At 47.6% G+C, this 23,723-nt stretch overlaps 1 protein-coding gene across 1 annotated transcript in view; it reads right to left on the bottom strand.

The window, feature by feature from the left end:
- ddx59 (DEAD (Asp-Glu-Ala-Asp) box polypeptide 59) overlaps positions 1-23,723 on the bottom strand; it is a 36,329-nt gene that overhangs the window by 10,219 nt on the left and 2,387 nt on the right. Inside the window, exons 2-6 of the mRNA XM_080217399.1 lie at positions 20,822-21,616; positions 14,742-14,924; positions 5,445-5,534; positions 2,629-2,880; positions 1,248-1,400 (exon numbers count right to left, since the gene is read on the bottom strand). Of these exons, the coding sequence (XP_080073525.1) occupies positions 1,248-1,400; positions 2,629-2,880; positions 5,445-5,534; positions 14,742-14,924; positions 20,822-21,517 (1,374 nt within the window). The 5' untranslated portion in view covers positions 21,518-21,616. The remainder of the gene's footprint in view (positions 1-1,247; positions 1,401-2,628; positions 2,881-5,444; positions 5,535-14,741; positions 14,925-20,821; positions 21,617-23,723) is intronic.

Below are 23,723 nucleotides of genomic sequence, written 5' to 3'. Positions count from 1 at the left end.
TTATTTACACACTGGCCCCGTCCAGGAATAAGCCTGGTGGTGAAACTCTGGTGTATTCAGAGATTGAATTTAATACTAGATATTCAACAAGATGGCATCAACTACATAGACAGGAGTCACGTGGAGGGGCGGCACAGTGGTTGGCACTGCTGCCTCACAATGCCAGGGACTCGGGTTCAATTCCAGCTTCAGGTCACACTCTGTGTGGGGTTTGCACCTTCTCCCCATGTCTGCTTGGGTTTCCTCCCACAGTCCAAAGATGTGCGGGTTAGGTGGATTGGCCGAGCTAAATTGCTTCTTAGTGTTAGGGGCACCAGCTAGGGTAAATGCATGGGGTTATGGGGATAGGCCCTGACTGGGATTGTGGTCGGTACAGACTCAATGGCCCGAATGGCCTCCTTTTGCACTATATGATTCTATGTTATGCAAAATGTTGCTGCCCTATATCTCTTACAAGTCCTGTTAGAGATACATTGACCCAAACAGCCGTCAGAGTGTGGCTTTCCCATCCCTACCTCTGCAATCTCTCCCCCAGTCCCACTGTCCTCAGATCTCTGAGCTCCTCTAATGCTGATCACTTGAACTTTCCCAACTTTAATTCCGGGCAATTGGTCTCCGTGCCTTCAACTGCCAGGACCCTAAGCCCTGGAATTCCTTCCCTAGGTCTCTCTGCTACTCCTTTCTCCATTAAAAAGATAGACATTCAAAGATGTGCAGGTTAGGTGGATTGGCCAAGGGTTATGGGGATAGGGCGGAAGGGAGGACCTGGCTGGACCCGCTTTCAGAGGGTCAATGCAGATTTGATGGGCCAAATGGCCTCTTTCTGCAGCATAGGAATTCTATGGATTTCTATGAAAACATCCCTTAAAACCTAAGTCTTTGAGAAAGCCTCTGCCCTAATGTCACTTAATGAGGCTGGACGAAAAGTTCTGCCCCAGTGGGGTGTCCTTGGTGGTTTTATTATGTTAAAGTCGCTGTGTAAATGTAAGCTGCTGTTAAGGTTTGAATCTGGACCAGGTTCTTGGGAGCACAGCAGGCGTCAATCATACCCTGAAGTTTGGTCAAACAACAGTCAGGACAATGAATTTTCCTGAACCCAGGGATACCCATTCCAACCGCAGCATTCCAAATACTGCCCTGGTCTAGAATGAAACACATCAGGGGTGGATGATAGAAAGCTTTGTGCTGTGCGGTTCAGTAAGGGGCTAATTCACCGACTCACTCCTTGGTTTCCATCAGCCTTTTACCTGCACAATCTGATTGCGTTCACACTGGGCCTTGTCCGAGTGAATGGCCACAGTTTTCAAACCTGTGATCGTCTGTACGGCATTCGACAGGAGATCAGCTCCCAGTCTACAATCCACAAACACCAGCACAGGGGGATGGAAGAGTTTGCTATCCTGTACGAGTGGAACAAACAGAAAATAGGTTAGAAAATGTTTGTACAACACAGAGGCTGAGGTTTTAATGGAAACTCATCTCCACTCACTCCTTTCTCTCTCCCTTCAATCCTGAAGCATTTTAAAAGGGAACCTCTAGTCCCTCATTTAAATGATAATTTTTCAGGTGTGTAAGTGAGCTATTTAACTGTGAGTGCATCACATTGCAGCCTAATAGTATCCTCACCCTACATTTTCCACACACATTCACACCTGGCTGCCGTCAGACTGAGCAGCAGCTTTGTCTGATTCTCTACATCCCACATCCCTCCTTATCCCAGACACACTGATACTAATTCACTCCTTGCCTAGAGCCAGTGACTCCTACAGCAACTCTCCCACTAGGAACTCAGGAGACTCTAAGGAAACACTTTAGAGATGCCTTCAAAAGGCTGAATATACTCATGGGAGACCTGGCCTTGTGACCAAACAAAACATTCAAGAAGGCAGCGAACATATCGAGAGACTTTGATGAGAATGTGCAGAGGTGAAGTCAAAGCATTGGAGAGAGTGCAGAAACCTCCCAACAGCTCAACTACCCAACCCTTCAAGCCCTCTGCAGTTCATGCATTGAACTTATCAGCCATCTAAGAATCACAGAATCTCTACAGTGCAGGAGGCCATTCTGCACCAACCCTATGACAGAGTGTCGCCCAGGCTCTCTCACCCTCCCAATACCCGCACATTTTTATCATGGCCAATCCACCTAACTCACACATCTTTGGACTGTGGGAGGAAACCGGAGCACCCTGAGGAGACCCACGCCGACACAGGGAGAATGTGCAAACTCCACACAAACAGTGACCCAAGGCTGGAATTGAACCTGGGTCCTGGGTGCTGTGACACAGCAGTGCCAACCACTGTGTCATTCTGCCACCCATCAAACTGGAATGGAAGCAAGTCATCCTTGATCCTGAGGGACTGCCTAAAGTACAGGAGATTACCAATGCCAGCATTACCAGCTAATTCTCCAACGGTTGGGGGTTAAACCTAGGACCTTGCAGTTAGCAGTGGTTGAGTTCCACAATTCCCAGTTGATCCACAATGGGATCTCTTTGCCCTGCCCCGATCACCAATAACTGGGTTGTGACTACAAGCCAGTTCCACTCCCACCAGCCACTCCCCAGCGATTGGATGGTTTGCAGATATTTGACTTTACATTCACACCGAAAACTTCAATTCTACTTGCGTTTAGGATCTCAAACAGCTTCTTCTTCTTGGATGGTTCTTCTACCCACAGGATAATCTGACGGACATTGGAACAAGGCTGGTTCATCTCTCCAACTGTGATCCTGACTGGGTCCTGAAGGAACTGGGTGGCCAGCTGCTCAATGCCAGCAGGGATGGTGGCAGAGACCAGAATCGTTTGATGCTCCTCGGGCACTTTCTCCAGAATATCCAACACCTGCTGCTGGAATCCCATCTTCAACATGGTGTCGACCTCAAGAAAAACAACACCTTTTACTTTCATCCTCAGCTGTGTTGCAACATGCACACTAGTTACTGATTTTTTGGGACATGGGCATTGGCAGAAAGCCAACAATATTGCGTCAAAGTGGCGGTGAGCTACCTTCCTGAATGGCTCCAGTCCAGGTAGTGGAGGTGCTTCCATAGCTGTTCAGGAGGGACTTCCGGGATTTTGATCCAATGACAATGAAGGAATAATGATATATTTCCAAGTCAGGATAGTAACTAGTGATCATGATTTGAGGATCTGGAGGTGTGGCTGAAAGGAGCATCAGCTGCTCTTGTTTCCTTCTAGGTGGTAGTGGTTACAGGTTTAGGAGCTACTGTTAAAAGAACCTCAGCAAGAAGCTGCAATCAACAGACAGAACAGAAACATAGAACACAGGCGCAGGGGGAGGCCACTCAGCCCTTCCAGTCCGCTCTGCCATTCATTTTGATCATGGCTGATATTCAAATTCAATATCCTGATTCCCCCCCCCATATCCCTTGATCTCTTTAGCTCCGAGAGCGATATCTAATTTCTTCTTGAAATCACACAATGTTTTGGCCTTAACTACTTTCTGTGGTAGTTAACTCCACACTTTCACTGCTCTCTGGGCGAAGAAATTTCCCCTCACCTCAGTTCTAAAAGATTTATTTACCCTTGATCCTCAAACGAGGACTTCCCCACCATAGGGATCATTCTTTCTGAATCTACCCTGTCTAACCTCGTTAGAATTTTATAAGTTTCTATGAGATCCCCTCTCATTCTTCTCAACTCCGATTAACATAATCCTAACCGACTTAGTCTCTCCTCATATGACAGACCTGCCATCCCCAGAATCGGCCTGGTAAACCTTCGCTGTGCTCCCTCTATAGCAAGGACATCCTTCCTCAGGTAAGGAGGCCAAAACTGCACCCAATACTCCAGGTGTGGCCTCGCTTGTCCCAGACGGATTGATTTGTTGAAGTTATCTCCTGTTCTGAAGGTGCGTAATCCTGAGAGGGTTCGGGGTGGGGTTGCTGCCCATGATCTTAGGGGTCAAATGTCATGTTGTAACCTACAGTGAAAGCATCATCAGGAAATTTCCCGGTGTGTGTGTGTGCGCGCAGAGGGGGTGGTGGTGGTGGTTGCAGCCAGGTCTAATCCTGTCCTCACTCCATGCCTTCACTCAGCAGGAGTGACCAACTGGTGTACAGAAACAGGAATCCTGTCCAACTATAATAGGAATATTTTAAATGATGAAAGGATGATGGGGCAGACAGAAGCTGATGCTTTCCAATAAGCTGAGGAATAAGGGGATCTGAAGATACAGGATTACATGTAAAACATTTGGAACGGAGGGGAGGAGATACACCATCACAGAAAGAGCTGTGTGCGGCTGTTGACTTGACTACTGGAGTTAGTTGAGGCAGAAACTGTCAACATTAAAGATTAGATTGGATATCTGGCAGAAAGACAAAGGGCTAAAGGAATATGAGAACAGGCATTATAAGTTTAAGATGAGAGGGGAGAGATACGAAAGGGTCCAGAGGGTCAATTGTTTCACCCAGAGATTAATGAGTGTCTGGAACAAGTCGCCAGGTAGTAGTAGAGGTGGGTACAATATTTTGTCTTTTAAAAAGCATTTAGACAGTTACATGGGGAGGATGAGTATAGAGGGATATGGGCCACACACGGGCAATTGGGACTAGCTGAGTAGTTCAAGAAAAAAACTCTGGCATGGACAGTCTGAAGGGCCCGTTTCCATACTGTAAACCTCTGTGACTCTATTAGATTACAACTGTTTCCTTGTGTGTAAACGCCGGTCACAGACTGGTCTGGCTGAATGGCCTGTTTCTACGTTGTAACTGTAATATGTTTAAGGCTCCCTCTACACTGTACCCCACTCTGCTCCCTCTACACCGTACCCCACTCTGCTCCCTCTACACCGTACCTCACTCTGCTCCCTCTACACCGTACCCCACTCTGCTCCCTCTACACTGTACCTCACTCTGCTCCCTCTACACTGTACCCCACTCTGCTCCCTCTACACCGTACCTCACTCTGCTCCCTCTACACTGTACCCCACTCTGCTCCCTCTACACTGTACCCCACTCTGCTCCTTCTACACCGTACCTCACTCTGCTCCCTCTACACCGTACCTCACTCTGCTCCCTCTACACTGTACCCCACTCTGCTCCCTCTACACTTACCCCACTCTGCTCCTTCTACACCGTACCTCACTCTGCTCCCTCTACACTGTACCTCACTCTGCTCCCTCTACACCGTACCTCACTCTGCTCCCTCTACACCGTACCTCACTCTGCTCCCTCTACACTGTACCTCACTCTGCTCCCTCTACACTGTACCTCAAACTCTCTCGGCAGGCACACCATAGGCTACATTTAGAATAATATTCTCTCAAACTGCACCAATCTCGTGCTCATACTTTCTGACCTCCTGACATTGTTGCTGAGTAGCCTCTCAGCTTTGGAGCCACAGGGAGTGGGACTGATACTGGTCAGGGCTGTTTGAATCTCTGCTGCCGAATGGGCGATTTCCTCTTTAGCACTTACCTCATCCACCACCACAGTCCGCACTCTGCACAGGCTAACGGCTTCTTGCTTCAGGATTTCCAGCAGCCGCCCTGGTGTTGCTATAATAACCTGTGGAATAGGCCCAAAATGTTCCATTAGAATTGTCATGTGTTTTGATGACAGCGCAGAGTCGCTGAGCAGAGACTGATGGCCAAGTTCCACATGCATGAGGACGGCCTCAACTGGGATCTTGGGTTCATGTCACACTGTCTGTAACCCCCACCTTGGGCTTGAGAAAACCTACTAACTATCCTGGTTTGAGACAATTCAGACCTCTTTAACCTGTGATTATCCCTCTCTCCACTGTTTGTATCTGTAAAGACTCGATTATCTGTAAAGACTCGCACTTCAACTATTATCCTGCTATTGTGTCTGTGTCTATATGTGCCATGTTTGTGAACCCACCTCTCCACTCATCTGATGAAGGAGCGGAGCTCCAAAAGCTTGTGATTCCAAATAAACCTGTTGGACTTTGACCTGGTTTTGTGAGACTTCTTACTATAAAATACAATATATATTATATAAAATATACTATATTATTTTTATATGTATATATACATACACACAAGAAACAACAAATAGGTATATAACTTTATTTTTGCATATTTTACTATTGCACAAAAACAATCAATTTTTTTGATGGTTTAACTCTTCAGCATTTTATAAGTGTTTCCTACGGGTTCCATCGGTATTGTTGGGGGGTGAAAAGATTTCTATGGCTGAGAAAGTTTGGGAAACCCTGCCTTAGCTTTAACAAGCTTGTCTATTGAGTTAGAAGGTCGTACGTTGAAGTCCAGCTCCAAGACTCAAGCACAAAGTCTAGACTGAGTGCTTCCTGCTGTCCCCGGCAACCAACATACGTGAGAATACGTTATCTGATCCTTATCTCCTTGCTGTTTGATGAGTGATAGTTGACTGCCATGTTTCTTACATTGCAGCAGTGACTGCATCTCACTGTTAGTTTAGCTCAGTTGGCTGGACAGCTGGTCAGTGACGAAGAATGGCATCAACAGCCACAGGTTCAATTCTTGTACCAGCTGAGGTTATTCATGAAGTCTTCTCAACCCTGCCCCTCGCTTGAGGTGTGGTGATCCTCGGGTTAAATCACCACCAGTCAGTTCTCCCCTCAGAGCCTACAGTCAGCTGGGACTATAGTGACTTTATCTTTATCGTTACATATCAGAAGTGCTGAATTGGCTGTGAAAGGTTTAGAGACATGCTGAGGTAGGGGATGGTGCTACAGGCACACAGGCCTTTGTTGTACATGCTTTATGGTTCAAAGTAATAGCAAATGTAACACCCAAGCTTGACACAGGAAACAAGCGTCACAAACAGGATATATGTAACAGATACAAGACATTTAATATCTTGCTTGGTAGGAATGTATTAAAATCTCACTTTACAAGTGTTTATCGCTTAACTGAAGTACACAAAATGAATTTTAAATAGGTGCCCTGGTGATTATTTCACTGGGTTAGTAATTCCTGAGAGTTAGACGTCAAAATTCCAGTTTCAGAATTGTACAGCATAATCCAGCACAGGAAGAGGATTCCGCCTCCGTGATGGTTTTGAAACAGTTTTTCAGTTAGCCCCAGCCCACTGATTTTCTCCCATAGACTTACAGCTTTTTCTCTATTCATGTACTCATTCAATTCTATTTTCAAAGTTATTACAGAATCTGCTTCTGCCACCCTTTCCAGGAGCACGTTCCAGATTATAATAAATGGTCAGGTATCAAAAAAGCTCTCGTTTTACCTCTGGTTAGGGGTGGCAGGGTGGTCAGCACAGCTACCTCACAGCCCCAGGGACCCGGGTTCAATTCCTGGCTTGGGTCACCATCTGTGTGAAATTTGCACATTCTCCCCGTGTCTGCGTGGGTTTCCTCCAGGTGCTCCGGTTTCCTCCCACAGTCCAAAAGGCGTGCTGGTTAGGAGCATCAGCCATGCTAGAATTCTCCCTTGGTGTACCCAAACAGGCGCTGGAGTGCAGACCAGGGGATTTTCACAGTAACTTCATTGCCGTGTTAACGTAAGCCCACTTGTGACACTAATAAATAAACTTTAAAACTTTCTTTTACCAATTAACTTGAACCTGTGCTTTTTGGTTCCTGGCTCTTCCGTCCCTGGAAAGTTTCTTATTATTTATTCTATCAAAACCATTCATGATATTGAAGATCTCTATCGAATCTTTCCTGAAACGTTTCCCTTCCAAGGATAATACCCTCTGATCTGATGTAAAGTCACAGATCTGAAATGTTCTCCATCCACTGACGCTGCTCAACTTGCTGAATATTGCTGATATTTTCTGGTTTTACCCCAGCTCCAGCAAGGTGCTGTTTTTGCTACGTTGGAGATATTATCGGAAACAACTGACACTGAGGCAGTGTTGGGTAAGTGACCAATAGTTGGGTGAAAGAGATAGGGGAGATTTTGCAGGTTGTTGCTGTCAGATTAGGGGAGGAAGCCGGTGCAGACAGTTCAGTGACAGTAGGAACACTCAGAGATTTGTTATGTTTTAAATTCTGGAGGAATCTTTCACTTCTTGTACTGGGTCGAACGGCTGTGAAATAATCACCGTTTCCAGACGCGCAAAGGAACTCACTGTTAGTAACAAGTAACACGACAGAAATAGCGGACACTGTTACATGGTTCCCCCCACCGGGCATAAGTAGCAATGTTGACGTGAGGCTTTCATGGTCAGTGCTGTGGCACCGTGCCCATTAAAAAAACAACACAAACAGAGGTACTCAATGGTCCCATCAGTAACTGGATCAGGGCAGGGCTGAGCCAGGCAGGCCAGTGGGTTGGATACAGCTTTGTGCTTTTAGGAAACCTCAGCTGGGATAGCAGATGGTTTTAGCAGCCTCAGCTGGGAAAAACAAACAACAGCAAAAACAGTGCTCCTGATCCAATAATTCTCTCTTTGGTTCACTCACGTCTGTCACTGGCAAGGCCAGCATTTATTGCTGATTCCTGGTGGAATCTGTGACTGTATAGAATCTGGCAACACCAGGTTAAAGTCCATCACGTTTATTTGGTAGTAAACGCCACGAGCTTTCGGGGCTCTGCCCCTTCGTCAGGTGAGTGGGGAGTTCTGATCACAAACAGGGCATATAAAGATACACACTCAGTTTACAGAATACTGATTAGAATGTTTTACAACTAATCAAGTCTTAAAGCTACAGACAATGTGAGCGGAGATAGTATTAAGCGCAGGTTAAAGAGATGCGTATTGTCTCCAGACAGGACAGTAAGTGAGATGTTGCAAACCCAGGCAAGTCACGGGGGTTACAGATAGTGCAACATGAGCCCAAGATCCCGGTTGAGGCCGTCCTCATGTGTGCGGAACTTGGCTATCAGTCTCTGCTCAGCGACTCTGCGCTGTCATGAAGGCCGCCTTGGAGAACGCTTACCTGAAGATCAGAAATCGAATGCCCGTGACCGCTGAAGTGTTCGCCAACAGGAACAGCCTCGCCTGGTGATTGTCGAGCGATGTTCATTCATTCGTTGTCGTAGCGTCTGCATGGTCTCCCCAATGTACCATGCCTCGGGACATCCTTACCTGTAGCGTATCAGGTAGACAACGTTGGCTGAGTTGCGAGAGTATTTACTGTGTACCCGGTGGATGGTATTCTCACGTGAGATGGTGGCATCCATGTCGATGATCCGGCATGTCTTACAGAGGTTGCTGTGACAGGGTTGTGTGGTGTTGTGGTCACTGTTCTCCTGAAGGCTGGGTAGTTTGCTGTGGACAATGGTCTGTTTGAGGTTGTGCGGTTGTCTGAAGGCAAGAAGTGGGGGTGTGGGGATGGCCCTGGCGAGATGTTCATCTTCATCAATGACATGTTGAAGACTCTGGAGAAGATGTCGTAGCTTCTCTGCTCCGGGGAAGTACTGGACAACGAAGGGTGCTCTGTCCACCGTGTCCCGTGTGTCTTCTGAGGAGGTTGGTGTGGTTTTTCACTGAGGCGCATCGGAACTGTCAATCGATGAGTCGAGTGCCATATCCTGTTTTCATGAGTGCATCTTTCAGCGTCTGGACGTGTCTGTCACGATCCTCCTCATCTTGGTAGGTTGGTACAGAAGATTAAAGCTCATGGGATATGTGGTCAGGTATCTAGAAGGGTAGAGAACTGGCTTGCAAAGAGGAGTCAGAGAGTAGTAGTGGAGGGGTCTTTTTCTAGCTGGAGGTCTGTCACTAGTGGTGTGCCGCAGGGCTCGGTACTGGGACCTCTTCTCTTTGTAGTGTATATAAATGATTTGGAAGAGGGAGTAGGTGTTGCGATCAGCAAATTTGCTGATGACACCAAGATGGCTGGATTGGCGGGCAGTGAGGAGCAGTGTCTGGCAATACAGCGGGATATTGATAGGCTGGTTGATTGGGCAGATACGTGGCAAATGGAGTTTAATCCAGATAAATGTGAGGTGATGCATTTTGGCCGGAATAATGCAGGGGGGAGTTATATGGTAAAGGGTAAGCCCGTAAGGAGTATAGAATCACAGCGAGACCTGGGGGTGCAAGTGCACAAGTCTTTGAAGGTGGCAGGGCAAGTGGAGAGTGTGGTGAAGAAAGCCTATGGTATGTTAGCCTTTATAGGAAGGGGTATAGAATATAAGAGCTGGAGTCTAATGTTGCAGTTGTACAGAACGTTGGTTAGGCCGCATTTAGAGTACTGCGTCCAGTTCTGGTCGCCTTACTACCAGAAGGACGTGGAGACTCTGGAGAGAGTGCAGAGGATGTTCACCAGGATGTTGCCTGGTATGGAAGGGACTGGGGTATGAGGAAAGATTGAAGAGATTGGGGCTCTTTTCCCTTGAAAGACGCCAACTGAGGGGGGATCTAATAGAGGTATATAAGATTATGAAGGGTATAGATAGAATAAACAGAGGTCAGCTATTTCCTATGATAGAGACACATAGGACAAGGGGCCATGGACTTAAGGTGAGGGGGGAGAGGTACAACACAGATATTAGAGGGAGGTTTTTCACACAGAGGGTAGTGGGGGTATGGAATGCTCTGCCAAGTAAGGTGGTGGAGGCAAACACGCTAGAGTCATTTAAGAGTAACTTAGACAGGCACATGAGTCGGTTGGAGATGGGTGGATATAGGAGATTGTTTTAAATAAGGGTCATTAGCATTGGGGCGTCCCTGGTAATGTAAATGGATATGGTATGATAATAATGTTTTTTCTCCTTTCATTCACAGGTTTTAAGTCGGTCCACCTCGTGTCCAAAGAGGGAAATACACGTGATGGGTCATACTGGGGCTGCTCTTGGTTGTTCGACTTTGGGCTAGTGCTTCATGTCATTAGTGTGTGCCTAAACTGGACCAGATACTGGGCAAGACGACAGCTCAGTGACCATCACTGATTGCTGTGCAGACACATGGATTTGGGCCGGTGTCTGTGGGAGTTTGCACATTCTCCCCCGTGCTTGCGTGGGTTTTCTCCGGGTGCTCCGGTTTCCTCCCACACCCCAAAGATGTGCTGTTAGGCTGATTGGCAGGAATAAATTGTCCCGAAATCAGTTTCCCTCAATCTGGATGGCCATAAAACATTAGACAGGGGTCGTGGGTGGAGTAGGGGGACTGGTGGTGTTGAGATGGCGGCGCGGGCTCGTTGGGCCGAAGGGCCTGTTTCCCGGGCTGATTTTGTTCTTTTGTTCTTTGCTCTTAGCAGATCCTGTGTATACGGAGGGCTTGTCCATAGGGGATGGCTTCTTTAACGTGTTTAGGGTGGAAGCTGGAGAAGTGGAGCATCGTGAGGTTATCTGTGGGCTTGCGGTACAGTGAGGTGCTGAGGTGACCGTCCTTAATGGAGATGCGTGTGTCCAAGAATGTAACCGATTCCGGGGAATAGTCCATGGTGAGTCTGATGGTGGGATGGAACTTGTTGATGTCATCATATAGTTGTTTCAGTGATTGTTCACCATGAGTCCAAAGGAAGAAAATGTCATCGATGTATCTAGTGTATAGCATCGGTTGAAGGTCCTGTGCGGTGAAGAGGTCTTGTTCGAACCTGTGCATGAAGATGTTGGGATATTGAGGTGCGAATTTGGTCCCCATGGCTGTTCCATGTGTCTGGATGAAGAACTGGTTGTTGAAGGTGAAGACATTGTGGTCCAGGATAAAGCGGATGAGTTGTAAAATTGCATGTGGAAACTGGCAGTTGTCAGTGTTGAGTACTGAGGCAGTTACAGCAATGCCATCGTCATGGGGGATGTTGGTGTAGAGCGCCGAGACATCCATTGTAACAAGGAGTGTCCCTGGTTCAACGACTCCATGTGTGCTGAGTTTCTGTAGGAAGTCCGTAGTGTCGCGACAAAAGCTGGTGGTTCTTTGTACAATGGGTTTCGGGATGCCCTTGATGTAGCCGGAGAGGTTCTCACCCAGAGTCCCATTGCCCAATACGATGGTACGGCCGGGTGTGTTTGCCTTGTGCATCTTTGGGAGGCAGTAGAGATCTCCAACGCAGGGAGTATGTGGGATGAGAGCACAGAGGGTGCTCTGAAAGTCTGGATCAAAGGTCTTGATTAGCGTGTTGAGTTGACGGGTGTGTTCTTTCGTCGATCTGTGGGTAACTGTCTGTAATGTTCCTCGTTGTTCAGTTGTCGGTACACTTCTTTGCAGTAATCCGTTCTGTTCAGTATGACGATGGCCCCTCCTTTGTCTGCTGGTTTGATGACAATGTTGCGGTTGGTCTTGAGAGCGTGGGTGGCGTTGCGTTGTGCTTGGGTGATGTTCGGGGCTGTTTTGTGAGTGCGGTTGATGAATCTGGTGTTGACGCACCTCCTGATGGTTTGGACATACATGTCCAGTCGAGGGCAGCGACCTTCCGGAGGAGTCCAATTGGACTCTCTCCTCTTCGGTTGCTGCACAGCGGATCTCTCTGTCGGCTGTTCCGGTTCACTGGCTGTCTCATTGTGTTCGCTGTTGGCCTCTTGGGGTTTGTGGAAAAACTCCCGCAGCCTCATTCGCCTGATGAATTCCTCTGTGTCGAGACTGATGGGGTCTATTTTGGTGGTGGGGCAGAAATTGGGCCCTGGGCTGAGAACTTCGATTTCATCTGGTTGAAGTGTGTAGTCCGACAAGTTGACAATGGGCTTCCCTGCAGTGGTTCTGTTTTCTGTGGTGGTGCCGGGGGAGGCTTGGATGCTGCTGGTGGTGATGCCGAGTTTCTCAAGTTTCCTGTTCTTGGTGTGTGTGTAGATGGTGTAGTTCCTTCGTCTCATCTGCTTAGCAGAGTTTCACAGCTGGTCTGTGTCCTGAGCGCAAGTTGAGAATATGGAATCTATTTTGGTTTTCAGAATGCAGCGTTTGCTGTAGAGCTGCTGTATGAGGTGGTTCACCTCTGTCACACTTGTCAACCACCTCATACACCAGCTCTACAGCAAACACCGCATCCTGGAAACCAATTTAGAGATCATATTCTCAATTTGGACACATGCATCTCCATTAAGGACGGTCACCTCAGCACCTCACAGCACCACAAGCCCACAGATAACCTCACGATGCTCCATTTCTCCAGCTTCCACTCTAAACACATTAAAGAAGCCATCCCCTACGGACAAGCCCTCTGTAGGGTCTGCTCAGATGAGTAGGATCGCAACAGACACCTCCAGACGCTGAAAGATGCCCTCATAAGAACAGGATTTGGCGCTTGACTCATCGATCGACAGTTCCGACGCGCCACAGCCAAAAACCACACCAACCTCCTCAGAAGACAAACACGGGACACAGTGGACAGAGCACCCTTCGTCGTCCAGTACTTTCCCGGAGCGGAGAAGCTACGACATCTTCTCCGGAGCCTTCAACATGTCATTGATGAAGACGAACATCTCACCAGGGCCATCCCCACACCCCCACTTCTTACCTTCAAACAACCACACAACCTCAAACAGACCATTGTTCGCAGCAAACTACCCAGCCTTCAGGAGAACAGTGACCACAACACCACACAACCCTGTCACAGCAACCTCTGTAAGACATGCTGGATCATCAACACGAATGCCATCATCTGACGTGAGAACACCATCCACCGGGTACACGGTAAATACTCTTGCAACTAGGCCAACGTTGTCTACCTGATACGCTGCAGGAAAGGATGTCCCGAGGCATGGTACATTGGGGAGACCTGCAGATGCTACGACAACAGACGAATGAACACCACTCAACAATCACCAGGCAAGACTGTTCCCTTCCTATGGGTGACCACTTCAGTGATCACAGGCATTCGGCCTCTGATCTTCAGGTAAGCGTTCTCCAAGGCGGCCTTCACGACACACGACAGCGCAGAGTCGCTGAGCAGAGACTGATAGCCAAGTTCCACACACATGAGGACAGCCTCAACCGGGATCTTGGGTTCATGTCGCACTATCTGTAACCCCAATGACTTGCCTGGGTTTGCAAAATCTCACTAACTGTCCTGTCTGGAGACAATACACATCTCTTTAACCTGTGCTTAACCCTCTCTCCACTCACACTGTCTGTACCTTTGGGCTTGATTACCTGTAAAGACTCGCATTTTAATCAGTATTCTGTAAACTGAGTGTGTCTTTACATGCTCTGTTTGTGATCAGAACTCCCCATTCACCTGACGAAGGGGCACAGCCCTGAAAGCTAGTGGCTTTTGCTACCAAATAAACCTGTTGGACTTTAACCTGGTGTTTTGAGACTTCTTACTGCGTTTACCCCAGTTCAATACCGCCATCTCCACATCTTAACCGTATAGAATCTGGACAGAGAATAGGATTAGATTCAGATGTGATGCCCCAAGCAGTTCAACAGTCTGCTCACAATTATTTTCCAGGTTTATCAGGAAGATTGGCCATGGAGGCACTGTGAAACCAGAGTGAAGTACTCTACAGGAGAGAAGGGTGTGACGAGGGGAAAGCTGAAACTGCAGTACTATACAAATTAAAATTATTCCGAGCAGATCATTCACAGTACAGAAGGAGGCCATTCAGCCCATCGAGTCTGCACCAACCACACTCCCACTCAGGCCCCATACCCGTAACCCCACCTTGCTAATCCCCATCACATTAGGGTCAATTTGGCATGGCTAATCCACCAAACCAGCTCAACTTTGGAGTGTGGGAGGAAACCAGAGCACCCGGAGGAAACGCGTGCAGATACAGGGAGAAAGCAAGCTCCACGCAGAGAGGCTGGAATTGAACCTGGAACCCTGGAGCTGTGAGGCAGCAGTGCTAAAGCACTGTGCCACCATGTCGCCCATTGATGGAATAAGCTGGAGGGTGCAGTTTGGGCTTGATATCTTACCTTAATGCTTTGTTTGAGGCGGTGGAGCTGGGGTGGTAAAGGCATTCCCCCGACCAGCAAGGCAGTTCTCATGTTGGGCAGACCCATCATCAGCTCCTTGGCCTGCCCTTCGATCTGAATGGCAAGTTCACGCGTTGGAGTCAGTACCAACCCAACAGGCTGCTGAGGCAGAGACTTCTCATTCTGAAAGACAGGGAAACCAACAGATGCTGTAGAACTGAGGTACAGGAAAAAAGTATCAGTTTTATTTCTAAACCCATCAACTTAAGGGATGCTGAATATCCTCATTTTGGGTAGTGTCATCAAACTCTCTTCGGTCTGTCCAACATAGGGATACACAGCCAAATATTCCCAAGGTCAGATGTTGGGAGGTTAGAAACAGAATTACAGAGAAATTGTAACACTGAATCAGCCGTTCTCTCCAGTCTATGTTGGTGTTTATCATCCACATTCAATCAGTCAAACCCCGCGCGCCTGCTCTCTTCCTACATTCCTTGATCGAAAATAGGAGCAGGAGTAGGCCTTTTGCTCCCTTGAGTCTGCTGTGCCATTCAATAAGATCCTGGCTGATCTGTTTCAGGTTCCATATTCCCATCTACCCCTGATAACCTTGGATCCCTTTGCGTAAGCAGAATCTATCTACTTTTGCCTTAGAAATATTTAATATTCCCTTTTCCGTCAAATATCGTCACAGTCTCCAACCACATCCTCACAACCGGTGGCACAGTGGTTAGCACTGCCTCCTCACAGCACCAGGGACCCAGGTTCAATGCCGGTCTTGGGTCCCTGTCTGTGCAGAGTCTGCGCATTCTCCCCGTGTCTGCGTGGGTTTCCTCTGGGTGGTCTGGTTTCCTCCCACAGTCCACAAATGTGCAGGTTAGGTGGACTGTCCATGCTAAATTGTCCTTGAGTATCCCAAGGTGTGTAGGCTAGAAGGATTAGTGTGGTAAATATGTGGGGCTACAGGGAGGGGGCCTGGGAGGGAGGCTGTGTTGGACAATCATTGCAGACTCGATGGGCCAAATGGCCTCCTACTGCACTGTAGAGATTCTATGATTCTATGAGGGCGGCACGGTAGCACAGTGGTTAGCACGGCTGCTTCCCGGGTTCGATTCCCGGCTCGGGTCACTGTCTGTGTGGAGTTTGCACATTCTCCCCGTGTCTGCATGGGTTTCCTCCGGGTGCTCCGGTCTCCTCCCACAGTCCAAAGATGTGTGGGTTAGGTTGATTGGCCGAGCTAAATTGTCCCTTAGTGTCCCGGGATGCGTAGATTAGTGGGTAAATAGGGGGGTAGGACCTGGGTGGGATTGTTGTTGGTACAGACTCGATGGGCCGAAGGGCATCTGTAGGGTTTCTATGATTCTAAAAAAGATTTTAAAAAAAGTCTCTGCTGTTCACTTTTCTAAATCTCTTACATTTAATCTTACTTACCTGCCCTTTTATTCTAGCTTCTTGATTACTGTAGACAGTTTATTTCTATCACTCCATGCCATCCACTGACCCAGCAGAATGCCTCTTTCACCCATTTCTTCCCTATTGTGTCCGCCTACAAATAAGAACATAAGAAATAGGAGCAGGAGTAGGCCAACTAGCCCTTCAAGCCTGCCCCGCCATTCAATAAGATCATGGCTGATCTGTCGTGGCTCAGTTCCACTTTCCCGCCCTCTCCCCATAACCCTTAATCCCCTCTCTCATCAAAAACCCATCAACCCGCGTCTTAAAAATATTTAGCGAGGCAGCCTCCACCACTTCAACGGGCAGAGAATTCCAGAGATTCACCACCCTTTGAGTGAAGAAGTTCCTCCTCAACTCTGTTCTAAACCGCTCCCCCTTTATCTTGAGGCTGTGCCCCCTAGTCCTACTATCCTTTCTGAGCGGGAAGAGTCTCTCCACCTCTATCCTATCCATCCCATTCATCATCTTATATGTCTCAATGAGAGCTCCCCTCATTCTTCTAAACTCTAACGAGTACAAGCCTAATCTATTCAGCCTCTCCTCATAGCTCAACCCCCTCAACTCCGGCATCAGCCTAGTAAACCTCCTCTGCACTCCCTCCAAGGCCAAAATATCCTTGCGTAAGTACGGCGCCCAAAACTGCACACAGTACTCCAGCTGCGGCCTCACCAATGCCCTATACAGCTGCAGCAAGACCTCCCTACTTTTATATTCAATCCCCCTCGCTATGAAGGCCAGCATCCCATTCGCCTTCCTGACCACCTGCTGCACCTACAAGCTGGGTTTTTGCGACTCATGCACAAGGACCCCGAGGTCCCTCTGCACCGTCGCCTGCTGACGTTTTTCTCCACGTAAGTAATAATCCTTCCTACCATTATTCCTACCAAAGTGGACCACCTCACACTCGCCAACATTAAATTCCATTTGCCATTTCCTGGCCCATTCGCCCAGCCTATCTAGATCCTTCTGTAGACTCTCCACACCCTCCGCACAATTTGCCTTTCCACCAATTTTGGTGTCATCAGCAAATTTCGACACCCTACACTCGGTTCCCTCCTCCAGATCATCTATATAAATGGTAAATAGCTGAGGCCCCAGCACCGACCCCTGGGGCACTCCACTAGTCACCATCCGCCAATCCGAATAGCACCCATTGACCCCCACTCTCTGCCTCCTATTTGACAACCAGTCCTCTATCCACGCTAACACCCTACCCCCAACTCCATGTCCCCTGACCTTCTGCAATAACCTCTTGTGAGGTACCTTGTCAAACGCCTTCTGAAAATCAAGAAAGACCACATCCACCGGCTCTCCTCTATCCACCGCCCTAGACACATCCTCATAGAACTCCAGTAAATTTGTCAGACACGACTTCCCTTTAACGAAACCGTGCTGCATCTGCTCTATCAAGCAGTTCCCCTCAAGATGCCTCGCTATTTCCTCCTTGATGACAGATTCTAACATTTTACCTACAACAGACGTTAAACTAACAGGCCTATAATTCCCCGCCTTTTGCCTGGCACCCTTCTTAAACAACGGCGTAACATTAGCCGTTTTCCAATCTTCCGGCACTTCCCCGGAATCCAGCGACGTCTGGAAAATAACCACCAAGGCATCCACTATCACCTCCGCCATTTCTTTCAGGACCCTCGGATGCATTCCATCCGGTCCTGGGGACTTGTCCACAATCAGCCCCTCCAGTCTGTCGAGCACCACCTCTCTAGTAACAAGCACCACCTCTCTAGTAACATACTCCAAAACAATACTCCAAACAATGGATATTCCTCCCTAACTTACAGCCAAGTTGCTGTTGACCAATTAAATCTGGATCTTCTGGTGGCAGAACAACTTTTAATTCCCAGTATTTTTTGTGTCTCATCCTCTCGAACGTCACAACACACCTTTATAAAACACCGGCTTGCCCCAATTCTGGGAGTGCGATTTAGGAAGGAGCCTGACAGCTTTAGAAAGGGTCAAGAAAGATTCACAAAAACTTTTCCCGGGATGACTTCACAACTTCAGTTGTGCGGAGAGCCTGGACAATCTCCTTTGGGAAGAGCAGGATGGAAAGAGCTGTTCCAAATCATGAAGGGTCTAGTCAGGGTAGATAGAGAGAAATTCTTTACATTGGCAGCAGGGTTGAGAAACAAAGAGGACCAATTTATAGCGAATAGGAAAAGGAACAAAGGCAGCATGAAAAAAAGCTGTTTTTTAAAAATAACCCACAAGAGTGGTTACAATCTGGAATGCATTGCCTAAAAGGGTAGTGGAGGTGGAATTGAGTGTAATTCTCAAAAAGAACTGCAGAAGTAAAGGTAAAGTTTATTTAATAGTCAGAAGTAGGCTTACATTAACACTGCAATGAAGTTACTGTGAAAATCTCCTAGTTGCCACACTCCAGCGCCTGTTCGGCTACACTGAGGGAGAATTTAGCACGGCCAATGCACGCTAACCAGCATGTCTTTGGACTGTGGGAGGAAACCAGAGCATCTGGAGGAAACCCACACTCACGGAGAGAATGTGCAGACTCCACACAGACAGTGAGCCAGTCGAAGCCGGGTCCCTGGCGCTGTGGGGCAGCAGTGTTGACCAGTGTGTCACTGTGCTGTCCTGAAGGAAATGAAGGGAAAGAAATGTAGGACTATGGAGTAATGGATAGGGAGTACAACTTTTTTTTTATTCATTCATGGGATGTGTGCCTCATTGGCCAAGCCAGCTTTTACTGCCTGTCCCTAATTGCCCTTGAGAAGAGGAAGGTGAGCTGCCTTTCTGAACTGTGATGTGGAGATGCTGGCGTTGGACTGGCGTGGGGCACAGTGAGAAGTCTCACAACACCAGGTTAAAGTCCGACAGGTTTAGCTGGAATCACGAGCTTTCGGAGCACTGCTCCTTGACTCACCTGATGAAGGAACAACACTCTGAAAATTCGTGATTCCAAATAAACCTGTTGGACTTTAAGCTGGTGTTGTGAAACTTCTTGAACTGTTCCAGCCACAGTGCTGTAGTTTTATGAAGCTTATTTATTACTATCACAAGTAGGCTTACATTAACACTGCAATGAAATTACTGTGAAACTTCCCTAGTAACACACTCTGGCGCCTGTTCGGGTACACTGAGGGAGAACTTCGTGTGGCCAATACACCTAACCAGCACATCTTTTGGACTGCGAGAGGAAACTGGAATTCCGGAGTTTGGAAGGAAGTTCCTGTATTTTGACCTAGTGACAGTGAAGGAATAAGTCAGGATGGTGCACATTCTCTCTGCGTCTGCATGGGTTTCTTCTGGGTGCTCCCACAGTCCCAAAGACACGCTGGTTGAGTGCAACAACCTGACAAAGCCATAACCTCACAGAGTCATACCCAGACACCATGATCACCATCCCTGGGAATGCCCTGTTCCACTCGCAGGACAGTCCCAGCAGAGAGGATGGTATACAGTTGGGAGGGAGCGCCCCTGGGAGTCCTTAACATTGACTCTGGTCCTCATGAAGCTTTATGAGATCATAGAACAATTCAGGAACAGGCTCTTTGGCCCACGAGGTTGTGCTGAACATGACAGCAAATTAAACTAATTCCTTCTGCCTGCCCTTGGCCCATCTCTCTCTATTCCCTGCATATTCATTTACTTATCTAAAAGCCCCTTAAACATTCGGTCAAACATGGGCAAAGAGATCACCTTCAGATTACTGCGCACCCGTCTAACTTCCTACCAAGAAATATTGAACTCAGCTCCACAGGTCTATTCCAGTGTTCACCCTTCACCCACTACCGACACATCCTTCTCTTCCTTTCTCCCTCCTATGTTTATCTTGATTTCACTTCAACACTCTTCATCTCAAATACTCCGTGTCGTTGCAAGTCCCACATTCTACCCAGATTCTGGGTTGAGATATCATACTGGATTTATTAGTGACTATCTTATATTTATGCTCCTCTTAATTTTGGACTCCTCCACAAATAAAACATCTTCTTTCTAATTAAACTGTTTCCTGATAATTATAACCTCAGTTCTGGTATCCTCCTTGCAAATCTTTTATTCCACCTTCTCCAGGTGGATCGCTTTTGGAATGTGGAGATTGTATTGTGCTTTATGTGCGACCAAACCATGATTCTATCCATGTTTTGCCTCACATTAGTTTGTAGAATCGAACATTAGGCCCTACGTGATTCAGCCCACTCTATTCATTCTAGCTCTCTGAAAGTTGCTCATTGCCCTGCAATCTTTCTTTTGCAAGTATCTACACAATTCCCTTTTGAAAGTTAATATTGAGTCTGCTTCGACTGCTCTTTCAGAGCAGATCAGCACACACTCCAAAACTGTTTATCAGTAACGAAGTGCAGGATGCTTTAGTACTTTTGCTGATGGGGACAATTCAGAGATGCTCAATTTTTCCAATGGTAGCTTGCTCCTCTAGCACTGCCCACCCCCTCCTCCAACCCGCTATTTCTCCTCCTCCAGCCGTACCTCTCCCCTCCTCCAGACTCCCTATGACTTGCCCCCTCCAGCCTCCCTACCCCTTGTCCCTTCCAGCCCTGCCCCTTGCCCCCCTCCCCTTTAGCTCTGCCCCTCAGCCTTGCCCCTTATGCTCTGCTGGCCATGCCCCTTCCCCAGCCCCTCGCGGTCACCTCCCGCAGTGCCGTCATGGTGACGGGGAGCAGAAAGGCTGCGGTTTTCCCTGAGCCGGTATCCGCCGCTGCCAGGATGTCTTTCCCCGCCAGGCCCTGCGGCAGCATCTGCATCTGTACCGGGGTGGGGCTGTGGTAGCCCAGCCTTGCCAGGTTTGTGTTCAGGGTGTCGGGTAAGCCACAGTGCTCAAACTCCACGATGGGCTTGACGGCGGGGCCCCGCACAGCAATGCCCAGTTGCTGCTGCAGGGCCTCCACCTGCTCGGTGCTCAGGCTGGAAATGAATGGATGCTCCAGATAGTGACCAGCCTGGACTAGTGGCTCCACCGGCACCAGACTGTCTGAGGCCCCAGGAGGCCGGGCTCGAGCCTCCGCTGCTGCCTCTAACTGCCGGAGGTGCTTGGCTTTACATTCCAGGCTGCACACGTCCGTGTCAGTCTGGTCGCAGATGTACTCCCCGTATCGGCCGCACACCGAACAGGCCGGATCCCCGGGCTCCGGCCAACGTTGCTCCTTGCTCAGCTGCTTCACGGGCTCCTCCGACTCATCTTCCGGACTGTTAACACCCTCAGGATCTCCCCCGGACCCCAGGGGCTGCTCGATGTCCTCGGCCCGGAGGTCGACTTTACTTCTCTTGGCAGCCTGGGCCTCGCTTTCTTCAGCTCTCTTCACCTTCAGCGAGCGTGGCACGAACATGGCCACGGGCCCGTCTGGAGACAGTGAGACTCTGCAGGTCAATCACCGCACTCCACCGCTGTGAAACATTCACACAGCCAGAAGACCCTCAGGTCACATCTGCGGAGAGAAGCAGAGTTAAAGCTTCAGCTCAATAATCCTGCACCATAAAACTCTCAATCTTAGCACTGCTGCCTCACAGCCAGTTTGGGCTTATACTCACTGGAGTTTAATAGGATGACAGGGGATCTGATCGAGGTATATAAAATTTTAAAAGGGATTGATAAAGTTAACATAGAGCAAATGTTTCCCCTTACAGGACAATCTAGAACAAGAGGTCACAGGTATAGTTTGGGAGGCGGTAGATTTAAAACTGAGAGGAGGAGGAACCAATTTTCACAGGGGGGGGGGTGAATTTTTGGAATTTGCCCCCCATAGCGCAGTGGAGTCTGAATCATTGAATGGTTTCAGAAAGGAGATAAATATATTTCTAATTAAAAAAAGGGATAAGGGACTATGGGGAACAGGTGGGGAGGTACATTTGAGACCAAGGAGCGATCAACCATGATCTAATTGAATGGGAGAGGAAGCCCAAAGGGCTGAGTTTGCCTCCTTCTGCTCCTAAGTCCTATGTTCCTACGAATCTGAGAAATTATAGGAAATTAATATTAGTAAAGATGTAATGCATGAAAAGTGAACTGGATTGAAGGATGATAAATCCCCTGAACCAGATCAGCTTCATCCCAGAGTGTGGAAGGAAGTGGCTTTCCAATTGTAGACACATTGGCAGATATCTTTGAAAATTCTATATAGATTCTGGAAAGGTTCCCGGAAAGTAGCAAATGTAAATCCACTATTTACGAAGTGAGGAAGAGGGAGAGTGGAGAATTACAGACATATTAGTCTGACATCAGTAGTAGAATCTATTATAAAGGATGTTATAACTGGACGATGAGAAATGGTAAGTTTTGGTGGAATCAGTCTGGGTTTATGAAAGGAAAATCACGTTTGACAAGCTTGGGAGTTTCTTGAGGTTGTAACTTTTAGTACTTATAAAGAAGAACCAGTGAACATGGTGTAGCTGTATTTGGATTTTCAAAAGGCTTTTGACAAGCTCCCACACAGGAGGTTAGTAAATGAAATTAGGGCACATGGGATTGGATTATATATACTCATATGGATTGAGGGTTTTTTAAAATTCATTTATGGGATATAGGCATTGCTGACTAGGCCAGCATCCAGACTGGGAGAAACATATCTGAGGATATGGGGGGGGGGGGGCTGCTGCAGGCCATATTCTTCTGAACTTCTTTAGATTGAAGGATGCTACCAGAGAATTATAAATAGCCACTAGATAGTGCAGAACTTGAGTATCGCTGATAGAGACGTGGCGTTGAAGCTTCTCATCTTTCGTCATCAGGACTGATGTAAAAATGCAAAATTTGAAAGGATCTATTGATTCATATAGCTTGAGGAAAGGTATGAGTTTGTTGGCAAGTTATTTCTGATTGGTCAAGGTGTTGGGGAACGGAGCAGAAAACATTTGTTCTCCAAACTTTTATTTAATTCAAAAGAGAACAATCCCGCGTGGTATGTTTGTCTTCAGAGTGAGAGGATGAGTATAGGGATAGGGGTGCTTTACTGCAATTATATAGGGCATTGGTGAGGCCACATCTGGAGTATTGTGTGCAGTTTTGATGTCCTTATCTGAGGAACGATGCCCTTGCTATAGAAGGAGGACAGTGAAAGTTTACCAGGCTGATCTGTGGGAATGGCAGGTCTGTCACATGAGAGACTAAATCGGTTAGGATTAAATTCACTAGAGTTTAGAAGTGTGAGAGGGGATCTCATAGAAACTAATAAAATTCTAACAGGGTTAGATAGGATAGATTAAGAAAGAATGTTCCCAATGGTGGGGGAGTCCAGAACTAGGGGTCAAAGTTTGAGAATAAGGACTGAAGTAAGGAGAAATTTCTTCACCCAGAGGTTGGTGAATGTGTGGAATTCATTACCATAGAAAGTAACTGAAACCAAAACGTTGTCTGATTTCCAAAAGAAATTAGGTATAGCTTTAGGGGCTAAAGAACATAGAACATTACAGCGCAGAACAGGCCCTTCGGCCCACGATGTTGCGCCGACCAATTAAGAGAAAAGCAATGACCCTCTAACCTAAACCAATCCCTTTCCATCCATAAACCTATCCACGGATCTCTTAAACGCCCCCAAA

Source organism: Carcharhinus amblyrhynchos, chromosome 35 (genome assembly GCF_965287045.1).
Source record: "Carcharhinus amblyrhynchos chromosome 35, sCarAmb.v2.hapA, whole genome shotgun sequence".
In the NCBI taxonomy this organism is placed as follows: Eukaryota; Metazoa; Chordata; class Chondrichthyes; order Carcharhiniformes; family Carcharhinidae; genus Carcharhinus; species Carcharhinus amblyrhynchos.
Note: the sequence above shows the minus strand (reverse complement) of the source record. Positions and strands in the feature narration are given on the sequence as shown.